Source organism: Pelodiscus sinensis, chromosome 15 (genome assembly GCF_049634645.1).
Source record: "Pelodiscus sinensis isolate JC-2024 chromosome 15, ASM4963464v1, whole genome shotgun sequence".
Lineage (NCBI taxonomy): Eukaryota > Metazoa > Chordata > Testudines > Trionychidae > Pelodiscus > Pelodiscus sinensis.
Genome location: NC_134725.1, coordinates 28,968,630 through 28,983,787, shown reverse-complemented (window position 1 = coordinate 28,983,787; position 15,158 = coordinate 28,968,630). Strand labels below are relative to the sequence as shown.

At 38.9% G+C, this 15,158-nt stretch overlaps 1 protein-coding gene across 2 annotated transcripts in view; it reads left to right on the top strand.

Moving 5' to 3' along the window:
* The window catches only part of TMEM132B (transmembrane protein 132B), a 548,756-nt gene that overhangs the window by 369,185 nt on the left and 164,413 nt on the right, over positions 1-15,158 (top strand). For both annotated transcript variants that reach the window (XM_025189548.2, XM_075898470.1), the window contains one exon: positions 7,486-7,672. In XM_025189548.2, the coding sequence (XP_025045333.1) occupies positions 7,486-7,672 (187 nt within the window). The remainder of the gene's footprint in view (positions 1-7,485; positions 7,673-15,158) is intronic.

Genomic DNA, 15,158 nt, shown 5'->3' with positions numbered 1-15,158 from the left:
TATAGTGAATATACAGAGATAAAAACATGCCATATTTTTTAAGATAGTTTAAAAATCTTTACTTCCAGTTGCATGTATTAAAGTAAAAGAATTTGTGTGTGTGTTTGAAAAAAAGTACCATGATAGTCTAGTCTCTTTCGTAAAGACCAATAGAGATTATAATTAGTCTAAATATAAACCTTGCTTTCAAAAGTACCTAAGTGACTTGATAGCACAAATACCATGGACTTTCAGTGGAATGTATGCTTTTAAGGCACTTGGGGGGATTTTCAAAAGCACTGATCGTGATTTGTCCAACTACAGCAGTGATTTTCAAACTTTGTTGCTTGTGGCCCACCCAGCTCAATGCAAATCTTTCACAAGGTGATAATGGAAACTCACCATTATTTGTATAATTAAACCTGAGCCATTTTGCTAGTGATGTAGCTAGAAAGAGTGGTTTTAATTTAATCAGTAAGAAAAGAAATATTAATTGAAATGATTGAACAGATTAAGCTCTTTAACCTTCTCGCATTAGTTTACCAAATTTCATTTTAAATAAAGTAAAATATCAATTTATGTCCAATACAAAAGGTTTCAACATTCTCTTTATTAATGACATGGATGGGGAACCTTTTTTGGGTCAGGGGGTAGGCTGCAGGAGTAGAGTGTCTGGCCAGAGGCTAGGGGCGGGAGCAGGCTGTGGGTAAGGTCTCTGGCCACAGGGGAGGGTGCAGGAGCAGAATGGGGCTAGAGTGTCTGGCTCAGGGGGAGGGTGCAGGAGCAAGGTGGATATAGGGTATCTGGCCCAGGAGGAGAGTGCAGGAGCAGGTTGGGAGTAGGGTGCCTGGCCAGCAGGAGGGGGCAGGAGCTGGATGGTGGTAGGGTGTCTGGCCAGGAGAGAGAGGGCAGGAGTGAGCTCGTGGTAGGTGTCTGGCTCAGGGAAGGGTGCAAGAGTGGGCTGGAGATGGGTGAGTCTAAGTGTGTGTGTGAGAGGGTGGGGTGCAGGATCTGGGCATCAGAGAAAGGGGAGCACATACCTGACTTTGGACCACATGCCTCTTCCAGGCATCATGCAACACAACCTCCCACTATTCCCATTGGCCAGAATCTGGCAGTGGGAGCAGCAGGGAAAGCCTCCAGGCACCCCATCCATGCACTGCTGTTCCCCTAGCCATGGGAGGGGAAGGGAAGCAGCAGCATGTGGAACAGCTTCTTCCACAAGCTGGGGCTTTCTTCCTCCTCCCTCTTATCAGAAAGCCAGCACTGATGCTCCAACCTCACAGGGGTGGGGGAACGCAAGGCTGGAGCATCAGCACGGGCTCCCTGCTGCAGGGGAATTAAGAGGGGAAGTGGGAGTTGAGCTCAAGCCGTGGTCCACTTGCAAGGCACCTGCAGACCACCAGTGGCCTGTGGACCCTACTTTGAGAATCTCTGCACTAGAAGACCCTTCTTGATTGGAGACATCCATTTTCTCAAGGTGGGCAAATGCTCTTTACTCAATGGTGTTACTAGACTTTTTTGGAATAAGTATTTAAAGCTTCATCCCTAGAAGAGCTATCACATAGGAAGACTGCTGCCTCTGCACTGATGTGTCTCCATGGAGTTCCATTAAAGTCAGCAGGGCTGTGCTTTGCAACACTGATCTCCTGTGTAATGGAAGGTACAGGATTGGGATCCAAAACGTTATTCTGAAATTTAATAAGATTGTGTAGTCCAAATTAATTCCCATTAAATATATTTTTGGGTCCAATGAAAATTGAATTTGAAATGTATTTGGCATGGGTTTCTCAATCACATCCCAGAAACCATATGTTCCACATTCTTACACAAACCTCCCCATGATTTTGTAGTGCATGGAACAATAACAAATTGGAAAATGGCCCTCAGCCACTTTCTGTTAGAGACCTAGCTGCATACATTACATGCATTGGAGGTGAGACATTTTGGGAAGTTGAATAAATTCATCCAAATTTTGAAGGGTTCTTCATCTATCCAGGAAAAGATAATGTGACTACAATTACAATAGGGTTATAAGACGGTGTTTTGATGAACAAGGCCTGCTTACTTAAAGCCATGTGAAGAAATAAAACTGAGCTATGCTTCCTTTTTCTGCTCTCCAGAAAGAAAACTGTCTAATGAATGTCTCATGTCTGAAACACTGGGCTGGATTCATCAAAGGGAGTTAGTAATTACCAAATTGAGAGAATCATGAAGCGCTTTTCTAAATTTGAAAGGCTCATCAAGAATAGATCAGGAGCAGGCAAAATTAATAGTTATGAACTCATTTCCATAGAAATGGACTTATTAGCAAGCATGCCAGCTGCCTAAAATTATAAGGTCTTTTCCTTCTGCTTGCAGGAAATAATCTTTTTTTTTTTATAAAAGAAAGTTAGACTTTATTTTTTATTGCTATTCTAAACTGAGGTTTGGCAAAGTTCTCGCAAGATGGCAGAAGCTTTGACTAGACAGTAAAAACAGAGGAGAGAGAAGATGCAGGAATGGGAGAAGACAAGCAAGTTACAATCCTCGGGTTCCATGAATACATCTCTGTCCTGCAAACCTGTTCAGAGAAAGATGGAATAGGGTGCCAGAAAGAGATGCCAGGTCTCTTTTGAACAGAGTTTGATTTAATAGGTTTTTTTTTTCAAATGTCTGTTAACAGTATGAGCTATGTTTTTCTTTGCTGGTAGAATTTTTACTTCCATGATGTTTTATCTTTGCTGGGCACCTAAAGAACATCAGTGACCCAGAGGATGTGGGAGCCAACTTCCCTTTGCCATGACAGGACAGAATTTGTTTAAAAAGAAAAGAAGGAACATGTAGATAATTCCCAGTACGAAAGGAGGGACCTTTTAAAGACAGTATTATGCTTGGTAAATTGATGTAGTTTTAAGAAACCAAATACTAAATTCTTGGGGTTTGATTCTGATTTCATTTATTGGAGATTTTACTCCAATCTGCCTCCAGTTGCTTCAATAGAATTTACTTCCAATTTGCTCCAGTGTAAAAGATGTACAAGGTCTTCAGTCCCTGTATTTAAGAATTCCAAAGCTCCTGAATTAAACACTGGGTGGCCCATCTAGAGCACACTGTTACTGAAGACAATTGCTATATCACATTAAGTATCAATGCACATTGAGTGTCAGGCTTCCTGTTATTGGAAACACAAGGATCTATAGATGAGGAATAGAACAAGGACTCTAGGGACAGTAGGGAGGCTGTGGACAGAGGAAGAAAGAAACTGACTTTTAAAGCTTTATCATTTGTTCTCAATAGCTGCAATCTGGGAGGAGATATGGAATAAAGTCTGTGGACTGATCATATGCCTCTCCTTGAGGTCTCTATGTTCCTGATACTATAGCACTTGGTACTGCTCCAAGGGCTAGATCTTTGTTCTGAAGAGTGAAAAAGAAAAACCATCCTTCTGGAGAAAATTAATCAACCTGCTGTTCAGAAAGTAATCTGTGGGACAGCTGATGATACAGAGTATTGAATACCATTTTGTGAAAACCGTGTGGTTGGTGGAGCAACTCTCTAAATGAAACCTAATTAGAACACAATGAATCCTGACACAAAAGTACATCTCTTTTAGCTGTCTTTTTTATTGTTTGTTTGAAGAGGAAAAAAAGCTGGTGCCCTGTTTTGAAATGTTGACGTCTTACAGTACATTTAAATTGCTTCAGAGACAAAGAAGGAAGCATTTGACTAGCAATCTTTTCATTTAAGTCATAGCAGAGAATTTTCCTGGTGTGTATGTGTGTGTGAGGGAGAGAAAGAGAGAAAGAGAAAGAGAGAGAGGGCAGCAGTCTGGCTCTGAATCTACTTTTCCCCTATCCTACATGATTGCACTGACCACTAAGTGAGTGGCTATTCTGAGGTCAGGGCTTTCACTGAAATTTTTCATGAAATGAAATTCTTGTTTTCCTGCCAATCCTAGTGAATATATCCCATGGACTCTTGTATTCAATTTCAGCAGTTAAATCTGATTTCAAGCAATGGAAATATACTGAGTAGCCTATATTTAAATGAAAGTTAAGGTATATGCAGAAGAATTTTGTCTATTCATAGGAGCAGTAGACATTTTTCTCCCTGACAGTCACTGCAGTCTGTTATATATATGCTTGGAAAGGTTAGATTTTTATCAGTAAATGTTAGTAAATCCTGATTTCACAGTCCACACACAAATGGAAAAAAAAAAGTTTCAATTGATGATGATAGAAAACAACTGATAGGTAAAATAAGAAAAGTGTTGCGTGAGAACTTATTGGAGTTGAGTTAAAAATAATTGTTTAAAATATTTAGATTTGAGGTATGCAATTTGTATTTAACATTGTGAATGTCAACTGTTGTTAAATAATTATTTTAACCTGCTCAGGATTTCCTGTCAAGGGCTACGTCTAGACTGCAAGCATCTTTTGAAAAAGAGCATCTAGGCTACAACCAGTACTTTTAAAAAATCAAGCCGCTTTTTCAAAAGAGAGCATGCAGGCAGTCTGGATGCTCTCTTTCGAAAAAACACAGTTTGCATTACATAGCACCTTTATTAGAAAGAGCACTTTCAAAAAAGGCGTTCTTCCTCATAAAACGAGGTTTTCTGCAGTCGAAAAAACTGCTGCGTTCTTTCGATTTACTTTCGAAAGAACACGGCAGCAGTCTAGATGCAGGGGAAGATTTTTTGAAAAAAGGCCACTTTTTTCATAAAGACCTTGTAGTCTAGACACACCCAAGGTGAAAATGTAAACAGAGACAAATAAACCCATCTTTTAAAATAAACAGATATCATCTGTCAAAATTTCAAAAAGTGAAAATCTAATTCTGCGAAGTCTAGCTGTATAGAGGACACACGTTCTCTGTTCTCATCTAGAATCACATATATGTAGGACTGCAAGGGATATCAAGTGATCATCAAGTCCAGTCCTATGAGCTGAGGCAAGACCAGGCTAGACCTGGATAGACCTTTCTGCAGGATGTACTTTGTTGGAGCAAAGTCATCTTAAAAAGTAGTCTAAAACCTCTAAAATCCAGGACTCTCTGTCCTTGCAACATCAGTGTTCCAGCAGGACCATGGATATTGCTGGAACAAAGAGCCCTGGCTGGCAAGGTTTGGTGCTAGGCAGTGCAGTGGTGGAGAATGCAGTCTGGGCATCAGCAAGGCCAGTGAGGGTGGGAGCACAGCCCTGGCTGGGGCTGGAAGGTGGGGAGTGCAGACCAGGCTGACAACCAAATGTGTAGCCTGGAGCAGTATCAGCACTGTGTGGGATGCAGCTCCATGTGGGGCTGAGAGCAGAGCCCAGTGTTTGGGGCTGGCACCCAGGAGCAGGGCCATCATCCAGGAAGGGATTCTTGACCTGCCTTGGTCCAGCAAACTCTATGATTTGGGACTTCTTAAGTTCAAAGAGTGCCAGAGTGTGGAGATCCCACTTTTAATATGGTTATGGGTGTGAGAGCCAGCATCGGCAAGGAAAGTGGTGTTTCTCAATGTATACATCATTCAACGTGACTTTAGAAGACCTAGCTTTTATTTCTGTCTTTGTTACTGATGTGTTATGTGGCTGTACACAAGTCAATATGCCTATCTGGTCATTAATAAAACAAGGAGAATCAATTCACTAGCAGAGGTCTGAATTCTGTGCATCTATATACACCTTTAAACTTCCCAGATGACCAAAATAAAACAATCATCATGTAAGTTTGCATCAGCATACCAAGCAGTATTTTTTCATGAACTGAAAATTAGGATAATTGAATCCCATGTTTTTATCATGTATAATTAGCACAAATCCATTTTCTTTTCATGGCAATAAAGTCAAGTTCATGTTCAAATGAGAAATAAATAATAGAAAAAAAAGCTGAGAGCTCATTTCTGGTGAAACACAAGGAATGACCAAACATTCTACTGTTTCAGAACATCAGGATTTACAACAACAAAATAGTATTGGTACTTGAATAAATAATTTAGCAACATCTGTGCTGTGTGGAGTCCAGGGTTTTTTATTACAGGTTTGTAGAGAGTACCTAGAATTAATTTCTGAGTTTAATGGGAAACATACTTCCTTTTTGGAAAGCTAAAAAATAGATGGTGAGCTCATCTATAAAATATAGCCATTGCCCACTGGACCAGAATGCACTTTTGATTTAGTCTTACCAACTTCTATAGTCTATTGGTTATCTTAGGGGTTTAATGTTACCTTTAAGTATAAGAATAAGATATAGGTTTCAGACAGCAATACAAGAAGTCCACAAGCCCAAACTAAAATGGCATTAGCTTAATCAAAAGCTTCAGAGGGGTAGCCAAGTTAGTCTGTACTGGAAAAATTTAAAAAACAACGAATAACCTAGCAGCACCTTAAAGACATGTAGATGGAATCATGAGCTTTCGTGAATGGGCTGTGCCTATGAAAGCTCATGTTACCATCTACACGTTCTGTTAGCCTTTAAGGTGCTGCTAGACTATTCATTGTTTTTTATTAGCTTAATCAGTTAGCATAAGTTAAACCTATTACATTTTAACATAAACAAATTAATCAACAGTGACCCTAAATCATAAAATGGCTTATGGTATAATTTTATAATAAATTCTGCTGAAATTCTGCAAAATGCTGATGGGAAACTGCAAAAAGTCAGTTGATTCTAGTTTGGCTGTTTTGAGATAGAAACATGAGCGAGGGTTTCCAGCCTTTTAGGATTGTCCTGAAGTCTCCAGGAATTTAAAGATTAATCTTTAATTAAAATTATGTCATGTGATAAAACCTCCAGGACTATATCCAACCAAAACTGGCAACCCTAACATGAGCAGATGCTTACCCACAGTATTGCTATAGTAACTAATTGACATATATGCTAATACATTTTGTTAATGAATATATTAATATACATAATAAGAATACCCCAACATTATTAGAATGAGGAAATGAGTTATGGTCAAAGAAGGCTGGACACACTAATGAATATTCATAGCAGACATTTCTGGCTAACAGCCTAAAGTTTAGACCAGTGAGGTTTCAACCATTAGAATCACTTGGTATGGAAAGGGGATAGTACGCATTTCTAAGGTGCAGCATATTAGGATCTTCATTGGGACTTCAGCTAAACCCTGGCTCTGCTATTGCAAGCCCCTTTGAAGCACTGGAGCAGCACTTCAAAGGGGCTTTGCAACGCGGAGCTGGGGATCAGCTGGGGACTCCAGCTGATCCCTGGCTCCTCTTGTGCTGCCCCTTTGAAGCGCTGGAGTGTCACTTCAAAGGGGCAGTGCAGCATTAATATCTGCAATTAACACATTAAAAAATTAACATGTTAATCCTGTCCTGCATTAATTACAGATGTTAACGCAGGTCAATTGACAGCCCTACAATCAATAGAGCAGACAACACTTCTTTAAGTCATTTGTTAAATTTGATAGTTCTCCTATTGGAAAGAAAAAAAAATGTTGCAATTTATTTTGTTCCTGACATTTTGTTGCTTCATCATTTTAAATTACACTTTAATGTGCATTTTATTTTCCAGTGCAAACATCTCCTTCTATGAGATCCTGCAGATGGACTTTGAAATTGACAATAGTAGTAGCCTGGCAGGAGCTCAGCAAATTACCTGGCAGGTGGAATACCCCAGAGAAGATTCAGTGAGTGAACTGGTGGTCTCAGAGATCTTTGTCAGCCAAACAACATTTGCAGGAATTGTTCCTCTTGCAATGGTAAGAAACTGCTTCCTTGTTTTTCAAATGCCTCTTCTGATTCCTTTTAGTATTCAAGGAAACATGAACCATTTTATAATTTGTTACTTCCTATGCATCTTCTGAAAATGGTTTAAATGCAAAAGCTACATTTCAATAATATTTTATTTACCTGATATACCATAATGGCTCCTTAGAAACCATTACAGTCTATTGTGTAAATTCTTTTCTGTTTGTGGATTATTGGCCTGGTACATCATAATAGCTCCTTTGGAGCTGTTGTCTTCTATTGTGTTAATATGACTGTCATGCATGCTCACTAAGGCTAAATACTACAATTAGTTATGACATTTTCATTTAAATAAATTAGCCCACATGTGTAGAAAACTTTATTTCTAAACCAGACTACTGGGCCATATTTTGCTTTGCTTTTCCACAAAGCACTCAACTACGCAAGACTAAATCACTGACTAGCGAGCTGCAAAATGTCAATTTAATAAAAAACTCATTTTGAGTTATACAGTAGGGACACAAAATCATTTCTAAAGACTTAGATTTTTGGAGTTAGAGAGAGGCCCTGTTTTTAAAAGAGGGTGTAATATATGTGTGGTAAAAAACTCCTAATCCCCACTTTCTTTATGCGAGTGGCTGCAGTGTACTCAAATACAGCTTGTCAGAGAGACCTAGGAGTATGACTGTGGGACCTCTGATACTAGAGGAATTTTGTGCAAATTTTGTGCAGAATTTTGTGCAAATCAACTGCATTTCAATCCAGTTACACTAGTATAAAACAGGCGTAATGGAATGCTGAATCAGGCTTTGTCTGCAGAACTTCCTTTGAAAAACTGGTCTCAAGAACCATGAAGAACTAATATTTTTTCTGCTTAGTTTATTTTTTAAATTTATTTTTAGACTAAGTACTTTGCTGCTAAATTTCAACTCCTAATATATTTTAAAGCTCCTTCTCTACCCTGGAAAAAAGAACCTTTTATTGTCTAGCTCTTTGTTAAGAAGTCACCCTGGGGTAGGCGCCGGTCATGGCCGCGTAGACCCTTTCCCCGACAGTCTCTCATGAGATCCCTGATGACTGCGTGCAGGGAGGGTAGGGAGATCTGGGCCCACCCTCTCTCCAGGTCTCAGCCCAGGACCCTAAGGACAGAAACACCAATTTCCTGTCTGGCCGGTGGGATCAAGCTGCAACTCACCGGCCCACAGGCTCCTTCTCTGCCCTGTCCTGGGCTGCTTCCTTCCCTCCTGTGGAGCTCAAAAGAGCCACTCCCCATTCACAGCTCCTCCTTCATTGTCCCCTTTGGCGGCGCCTTTCCCGCTGGCAGGTCCCCCAGCAGCTTTTGTTTTGGGCATCCCTGCTCTCTCCACCTCTCCACCTCCTGCTCCATGGGGCTCTCTCCTTTTCAAAGCCGGCGCCCTGGTTAAAGGATGCCGGCATATGTGTCCTCCAGGCGGCCATCTGAGAGGCCCCCCTAGCCACCACACAGGTGCTAGCAGCAGCCGCCGAACACCCCCGGTACGGCCGTGCACTCACTGCGGTGCCAACTCAGAGTGAAGCAAAAGTTTGGGATGCGGGGCTCTCCGCATGGGTCCCCGCTTACCCATCACACTCTTCTACCAACTAATTAACAAAAATCTAAACATTCCTCTCCACAGATATTACCCTGTCCTGCTGGGAGAGAAGCAAAGGCAGAGACCAGCAAACAGACAGGGTCTAGTCAGGACTCTTTTATTCCTATTGACAGTGTCTAAACATCAATAGAAAAAATGACAAGATTATTTTATAGAGTACTTTTTGGGAGGCTTTCCTGGAACATATAAATAAATGTTCAGTTCAAGTAGAGGAGACTAATCAAAAACTCAGATAAATTGGATGTGACAATGTCAACTATTAGTGATGATTCAGGTTGTAATGTATAGTGAAAGGATAAACAATACTACTGTTATTTCAGATACAAAACAAGTTGCTTGAAATGGCACAAAGGTATTTACTGTCCTAAGAGTGCTACCAGTATATAATAGAGCTGGGTTCAAAACAACAGCTTGCTGCTGAACTTTCGAAAGTACATAGTTTATGTTTGGATCAGAATTTTGCAGTTGGCTCTGCTTTCTCTATAATGGCCTCCCACTCCAGCTGCTGAATCAGCTTATTTTTAACTCTGTGTACCTGAACATTGGGCAGAGACTTGTAGTCCTGATCATGTGCATCTTAAATTTGCTCCTCATTTATTCTCATCTGTAATTTTACAGCATAGTGGGAACAAACTGAAATGTAAAATATACATTTTATGTATTTTTGTCTCATGTTTCATCACAAGGCTATAATCTTTCATGATGTTTTTCATCAGTAATTCAGCTGTCTTCCTCCTGATTACAAGCTTCCTTTCATGGCTGGCCCTAAGCTAACAGAAGAGTCTAAAGTAAGATAAAAATAGAACAACAGGTTGTATTTGTATTTCTTCCCCTTATGCTTGATAATTAGGGATGCTGCTTTACTTCACTTCAGGACAGGCTCTTACCTTGTGTTGTTGAATTGGTGACAAAAGCCAATGTACCATGCACTTTTGATTCAGGGAAACGAGGTCTTAAGGAAAGTTCTTGATGTAAGAAAATATGTTTGAACGTTCTTTTGAAGGGCTCCTCGACTCCTTACATAATTAATAAGTCAATTTTATTGTAGTATTTTTCTCACCATTTCCTAAACTACAGAGAATCTGTAAATAAATATAAATATCATGTGTTTTTGTCCCTTGAAAGAACACTATAAAAGGGTATCAAAATGCAACATGTTTTAACTCTTCATATCTATACTGAATGTAATCCTTATAGGTTCCTTTAGTTCCTCAATACAAACTCAGTGCAAGTGTCAAAGCAAACTCATTGGCTTAAAAGAAATTGCATGAATGTGAAAAGAGAATCTGGTCCTTAGTTTGTGGGATCAAGTGTTTTGATGACCTCAAAATCCCATTGCCAGTGAAAGATAATTAAGTCTTTGTAGTTTCCTGTACAAATTCGTTTTGTGTATAAATCATACTGTTGGAACTGTGTAAAGCTAAATTCTATACTGAAAAATGTTTTTTCAGAAAGAGTAGCAGGTTCCTACAATTATAATTCACCGAGAACTGGGAACTCCAACCCTGGTTTACATTGTTTGAGACCTCAGTGTATTTGTTGAGGGAAAACCAAACAAGATAAAAACATACTATGAAATTGTGAAGATCATTAGAGGCCCTTCTTAATAATGACATATACTGAAGTTAAATTCTTATGTCTTTCTGTTGATCTGGATAAATACACTTCATGCTCATGGCAGGACAAAGCTTTTCTAACATGAATATCTCACTCTACAGGTTGAACCTCTCTAGTTCAGCTCTCTGTGCTCCAGAAACATCCATGGTAGGGCACAATTTTAGTGAGCTGGATATCCATTTATCATAGTTATGGCCAAGTTTCCCGTGGTTCCCTTAAGTTTGTTTACAGCTACCAGCCTGGCTTTCAGTGTTCTATGCTGTTGTTTAGCTCTAATTTACTCCTAAATGTCTCTAAGAGCTCAGCAAACAATGCTGCTAGACGATATTGACCTCCTCTGGTTCAGCAGATTCTCTGGTTTGGCACAGGTCAGGTCCTGAGGATGCAGGACTAGAAAGATTCAACCTGAACTCTGATAAAAATAGTTGATTTCTTGCTATAGGGGGTTTATGAATCAAAATGGCTCCATATAGCAGACAATCCTGCTGTAGTGCACAGAGTTGCTGCATGTCCATTGGATTAAAATCAGAGGTGCATTAATGAGCAATGCTTAGGGATTGCTAATAGACAAGGGCCTGAAATTTAACTCACTCTTATATAGTTAATCACTTTGAGTCCTAGTTAGAAAAAGTACCAGCTTATAATGCAAAATACACATTTTGATTCATTAATTGGGCTGAGGGGGAAGACTTACGGCACATGTAATTTCCCTATTGGGTGAGGGCGGCATTAAGATTTCAACATATAGTATATTTATGTGAAAAGGAGAGGCGGATATGGAGAACACTAATTATTGCACAAATGCTAATCTAGAAATTGGTTTGGAAATGTGGTAAGGAATTTGCTGTGAACTTACAAACAAATAAAAATGCTTCTGATTTCTCACAAATAATGGAAAATCCCAACCAGCCACAAGCATGGTATAGTCAGCTGCCAGTTCCAAAACGACCAACCCAATTGCATCTGGAATTCCACAGAAATGCCCCAAAAAGATAAATCTACTGACGTCTAAGTATTTGTTATTAAGTCTGAAACTTCTTCAAGTTTGTAAGAAACTAATGAACTAAAATATATTTTTATTTATTTATTATGGACAACTGGATAGCTTTAAAGCCGGTAAAAATAACTTCAGCACTAGGCAACCTGGGTGAAATTATAGTAAAGAGCAGAATTGACAGATACATAGATGAACATAATTTGTTGGGGAAGAGTCAACATGGTTTCTGTAAAGGGAAATCATGCCTCGCTAATCGACTAGAATTCTCGGAAGGGTTTCAGAAGCATGTGGATAAGAGGATAATAGTGTACTTAGATTTCCAGAAAGTCTTTGACAAGATCCCTCACCAAAAGCTCTTATGTTAAGTAAGCTTCTATGGAGATAGGAGGGAAGGTCCTCTCATGGGCTGGTAACTGATTAAAAGTTAGGAAATGAACAGTAGAGAGGTAAAGTGGTGTCCCCCAGGGTCTGTCCTGGGACTAGTCCTATTTAACATACTCATAAATGATCTGAAAAAATGGATAAGTAGTGAGGTGTTAAAATTTGCAGGTGATACACAATTGCTGAAGATAGTTAAATCCAAAGCAGACTGCAAAGAGCTTCAAAAGGATCTCATAATACTGGGCTGTGGAAATGGCAGATGAAATTCAGTTTTGATAAATGCAGAGTAATTAATTTTGGAAACAATCCCAAATACATGTACATCAATGATGGGGACTATATTAGCTATTACCACTTAAGGGTATGTCTACACTGCATTCCTCTTTTGAGAGCGGAATGCAAATGCAGCTGAGAGAAATTGCAAATGAAGCGTGGATTTGAATTTCCCAGGTTTCATTTGCATAATCATGTCCGGCCGCTTTTTTGAAATACCTGATTTCGAAAAAAAAAATGCTGTGTAGACGTGGTTATTTCAAAAGAAAACCCTTCCTCTGAAATTACCCTTAAACCTCATTTTATAAGCAGTAAGGGTAATTTTGAAAGAAGGGTTTTCTTTCAAAATAACCATGTCTAGACAGCATTTCTTTTTTCAAAATAAGGTATTTCAAAAAGCATCCGTACGCGATTATACAAATGAAGTGCATTTCACTCAGCTGTATTTGCAGTCCTCTCTTGAAAGAGGAATGTAGTGTAGTCATACCCTAAGAGAGAGATCTTGGAGTCATTGTGGATAGTTCTCTGGAATATCCACTCAAGTATGTGCAGCAGCAGTCAAACAAGCAAACAGTATGTTTGGAATCATTAAAAAAGGGATAGAGAATAATGGACAGAATATCTTATTGCCTCTGTATAAATCCATGTATAAATCTTGAATACCACATACAAATGATGTCGTCTTATCTCAAAAAAGGTATCTTAGCATTGGAAAAAGTTCAGAAAAGGGCAACAAAAATGATTAGGCATTTGGAACAACTAATATATGAAGAGTGATTAAAAAGACTTGGGCTTTGTCTACATTATGAGCTTTGCCGGAAGAGGCAATGCAAACGAAGCGAGGATTAGCATTTTTTCATGCTTCATTTGCATAATCTCTTCTGATCCATTTTTTGCAAGAGGATTTAGTGCAAAAACAAGCAGTGCGGGACATTTCCTTTTTGCTCAAAACCCCTTTTTGTGTAAGGTCCTTATGTCTCCCGGGAAGGGGCATAAGGATCTTGTGCAAAAAGGGGTTTTTGCACAAAAAGAAAATGTGCACACTGCTTGTTTTTGCACTAAAACCTCTTGCAAAAAATGGACTGGAAGAGATTATGCAAATGAAGCATGAAAAAATGCTAATCCATGCTTCATTTACATTATCTCTTCTGGCAAAGCTCATAGTGTAGACATAGCCTGGGACTTTTCAGCTTTGGAAAGAGATGACTATTTGGGGATATTATAGAGGGCTATAAAATTATGGCTGTTGTGGAGAAAGTGATATATGAAGAGAGATTAAAGTTATTTACTTTAAGGAGTTATTTACTCCTTCCCATAAGACAAGAACTACAGTGTCACTGAATGAAATTAATAGGTAGCAGATTTAAAACAAAAAAGGAAGTTTTTCTTCATACAATGCACAGTTGACCTATGGAACTCATTGCCAAAGGATGTTGTGAAGGTCAAGACTTTAACATGATTCAAAAAGAACTAGATAAATTAATGAAGGCTAGGTCCATCAATGGTTATTAGCCAGCATCGATAGGAATGATGTCCCTAGGCTCTGTTTGCTAGGGATGGCATTGTGTGAAAGTTATGGGTCACTTGATGATTAACCATTCTACTCATTCTCTCTGGGTCACCTGGAATTGATCACTGTTGGAAGACAGAATACTAGGCTAGTTGGATCTTTGTTCTGACCCAATATGGCCATTACGTTATTAAACATTTCCTCATCGAATAATGCTCAGCATGTCCACTGGAACTATTTTTTGTGACATACACTTTCTTGGTTTAAATCCAAATAGATGTTGGGTCCCTCTTGCACAATCTGATGGGAAGTTATTTTGTTTTGCATCTTTGAAGTTGCACAGCCAACAATTCTTGCTTTTATTCTGTTTTGCCAGTAACTATGAAATAATCTGATGGTTTTTGAGTTTGGAAAAACAAGGCTAAAATATCATTTTAGGATTCTGAGAATGTCCAAAAAACTTGAGCATATCTCCAGTTGGAAGATCATCCATATAATTTTAAGTCTAAAGCATTGTTTTTCATCTTTTTGAATATTTTGTTTAATTCATGCTTTTGAATATTTGGACTATTTCATATGTTTATGAATTTTAATATTGCAATAAATACACTAAATATGTCCTGAACTAAAGAAAATCTAAACACTTTCTTGATAGAAAATAGGGAGTTTTCTGTACAATTGGAAGCAATAGTTTCTTGCTTCCCCAATAAAACTCTAATCTGAGTGACTGGAAGAAAATAAAGTAAATTTTCCTATGGAAGTGATCAGAACATTTTACTGTATTAGGATTGGGCAAGTTTAATTTTAGTTAGCAGTATTTACTTTCTGATAGTCACATTTCTAATTCCAGATGGAAACTATGCATTGTTGGGAGGAACAGAAAAGATGAGCTAGAATGGCAGGCCATCTCCAACTGATTTGGTAATGAAACTACTTCTCATGAAATGAAAAAATAGCAAGGTGGTTGATCACAGTTGTTTATAGCTTGCACTTGACTCAATAACTGATTTGGATGACAGCTATGACAGACCTACTGCTGTTGCAAAAGGATATCAGTCTACCTTAAGATGAGCTGTCCTTATAAATCA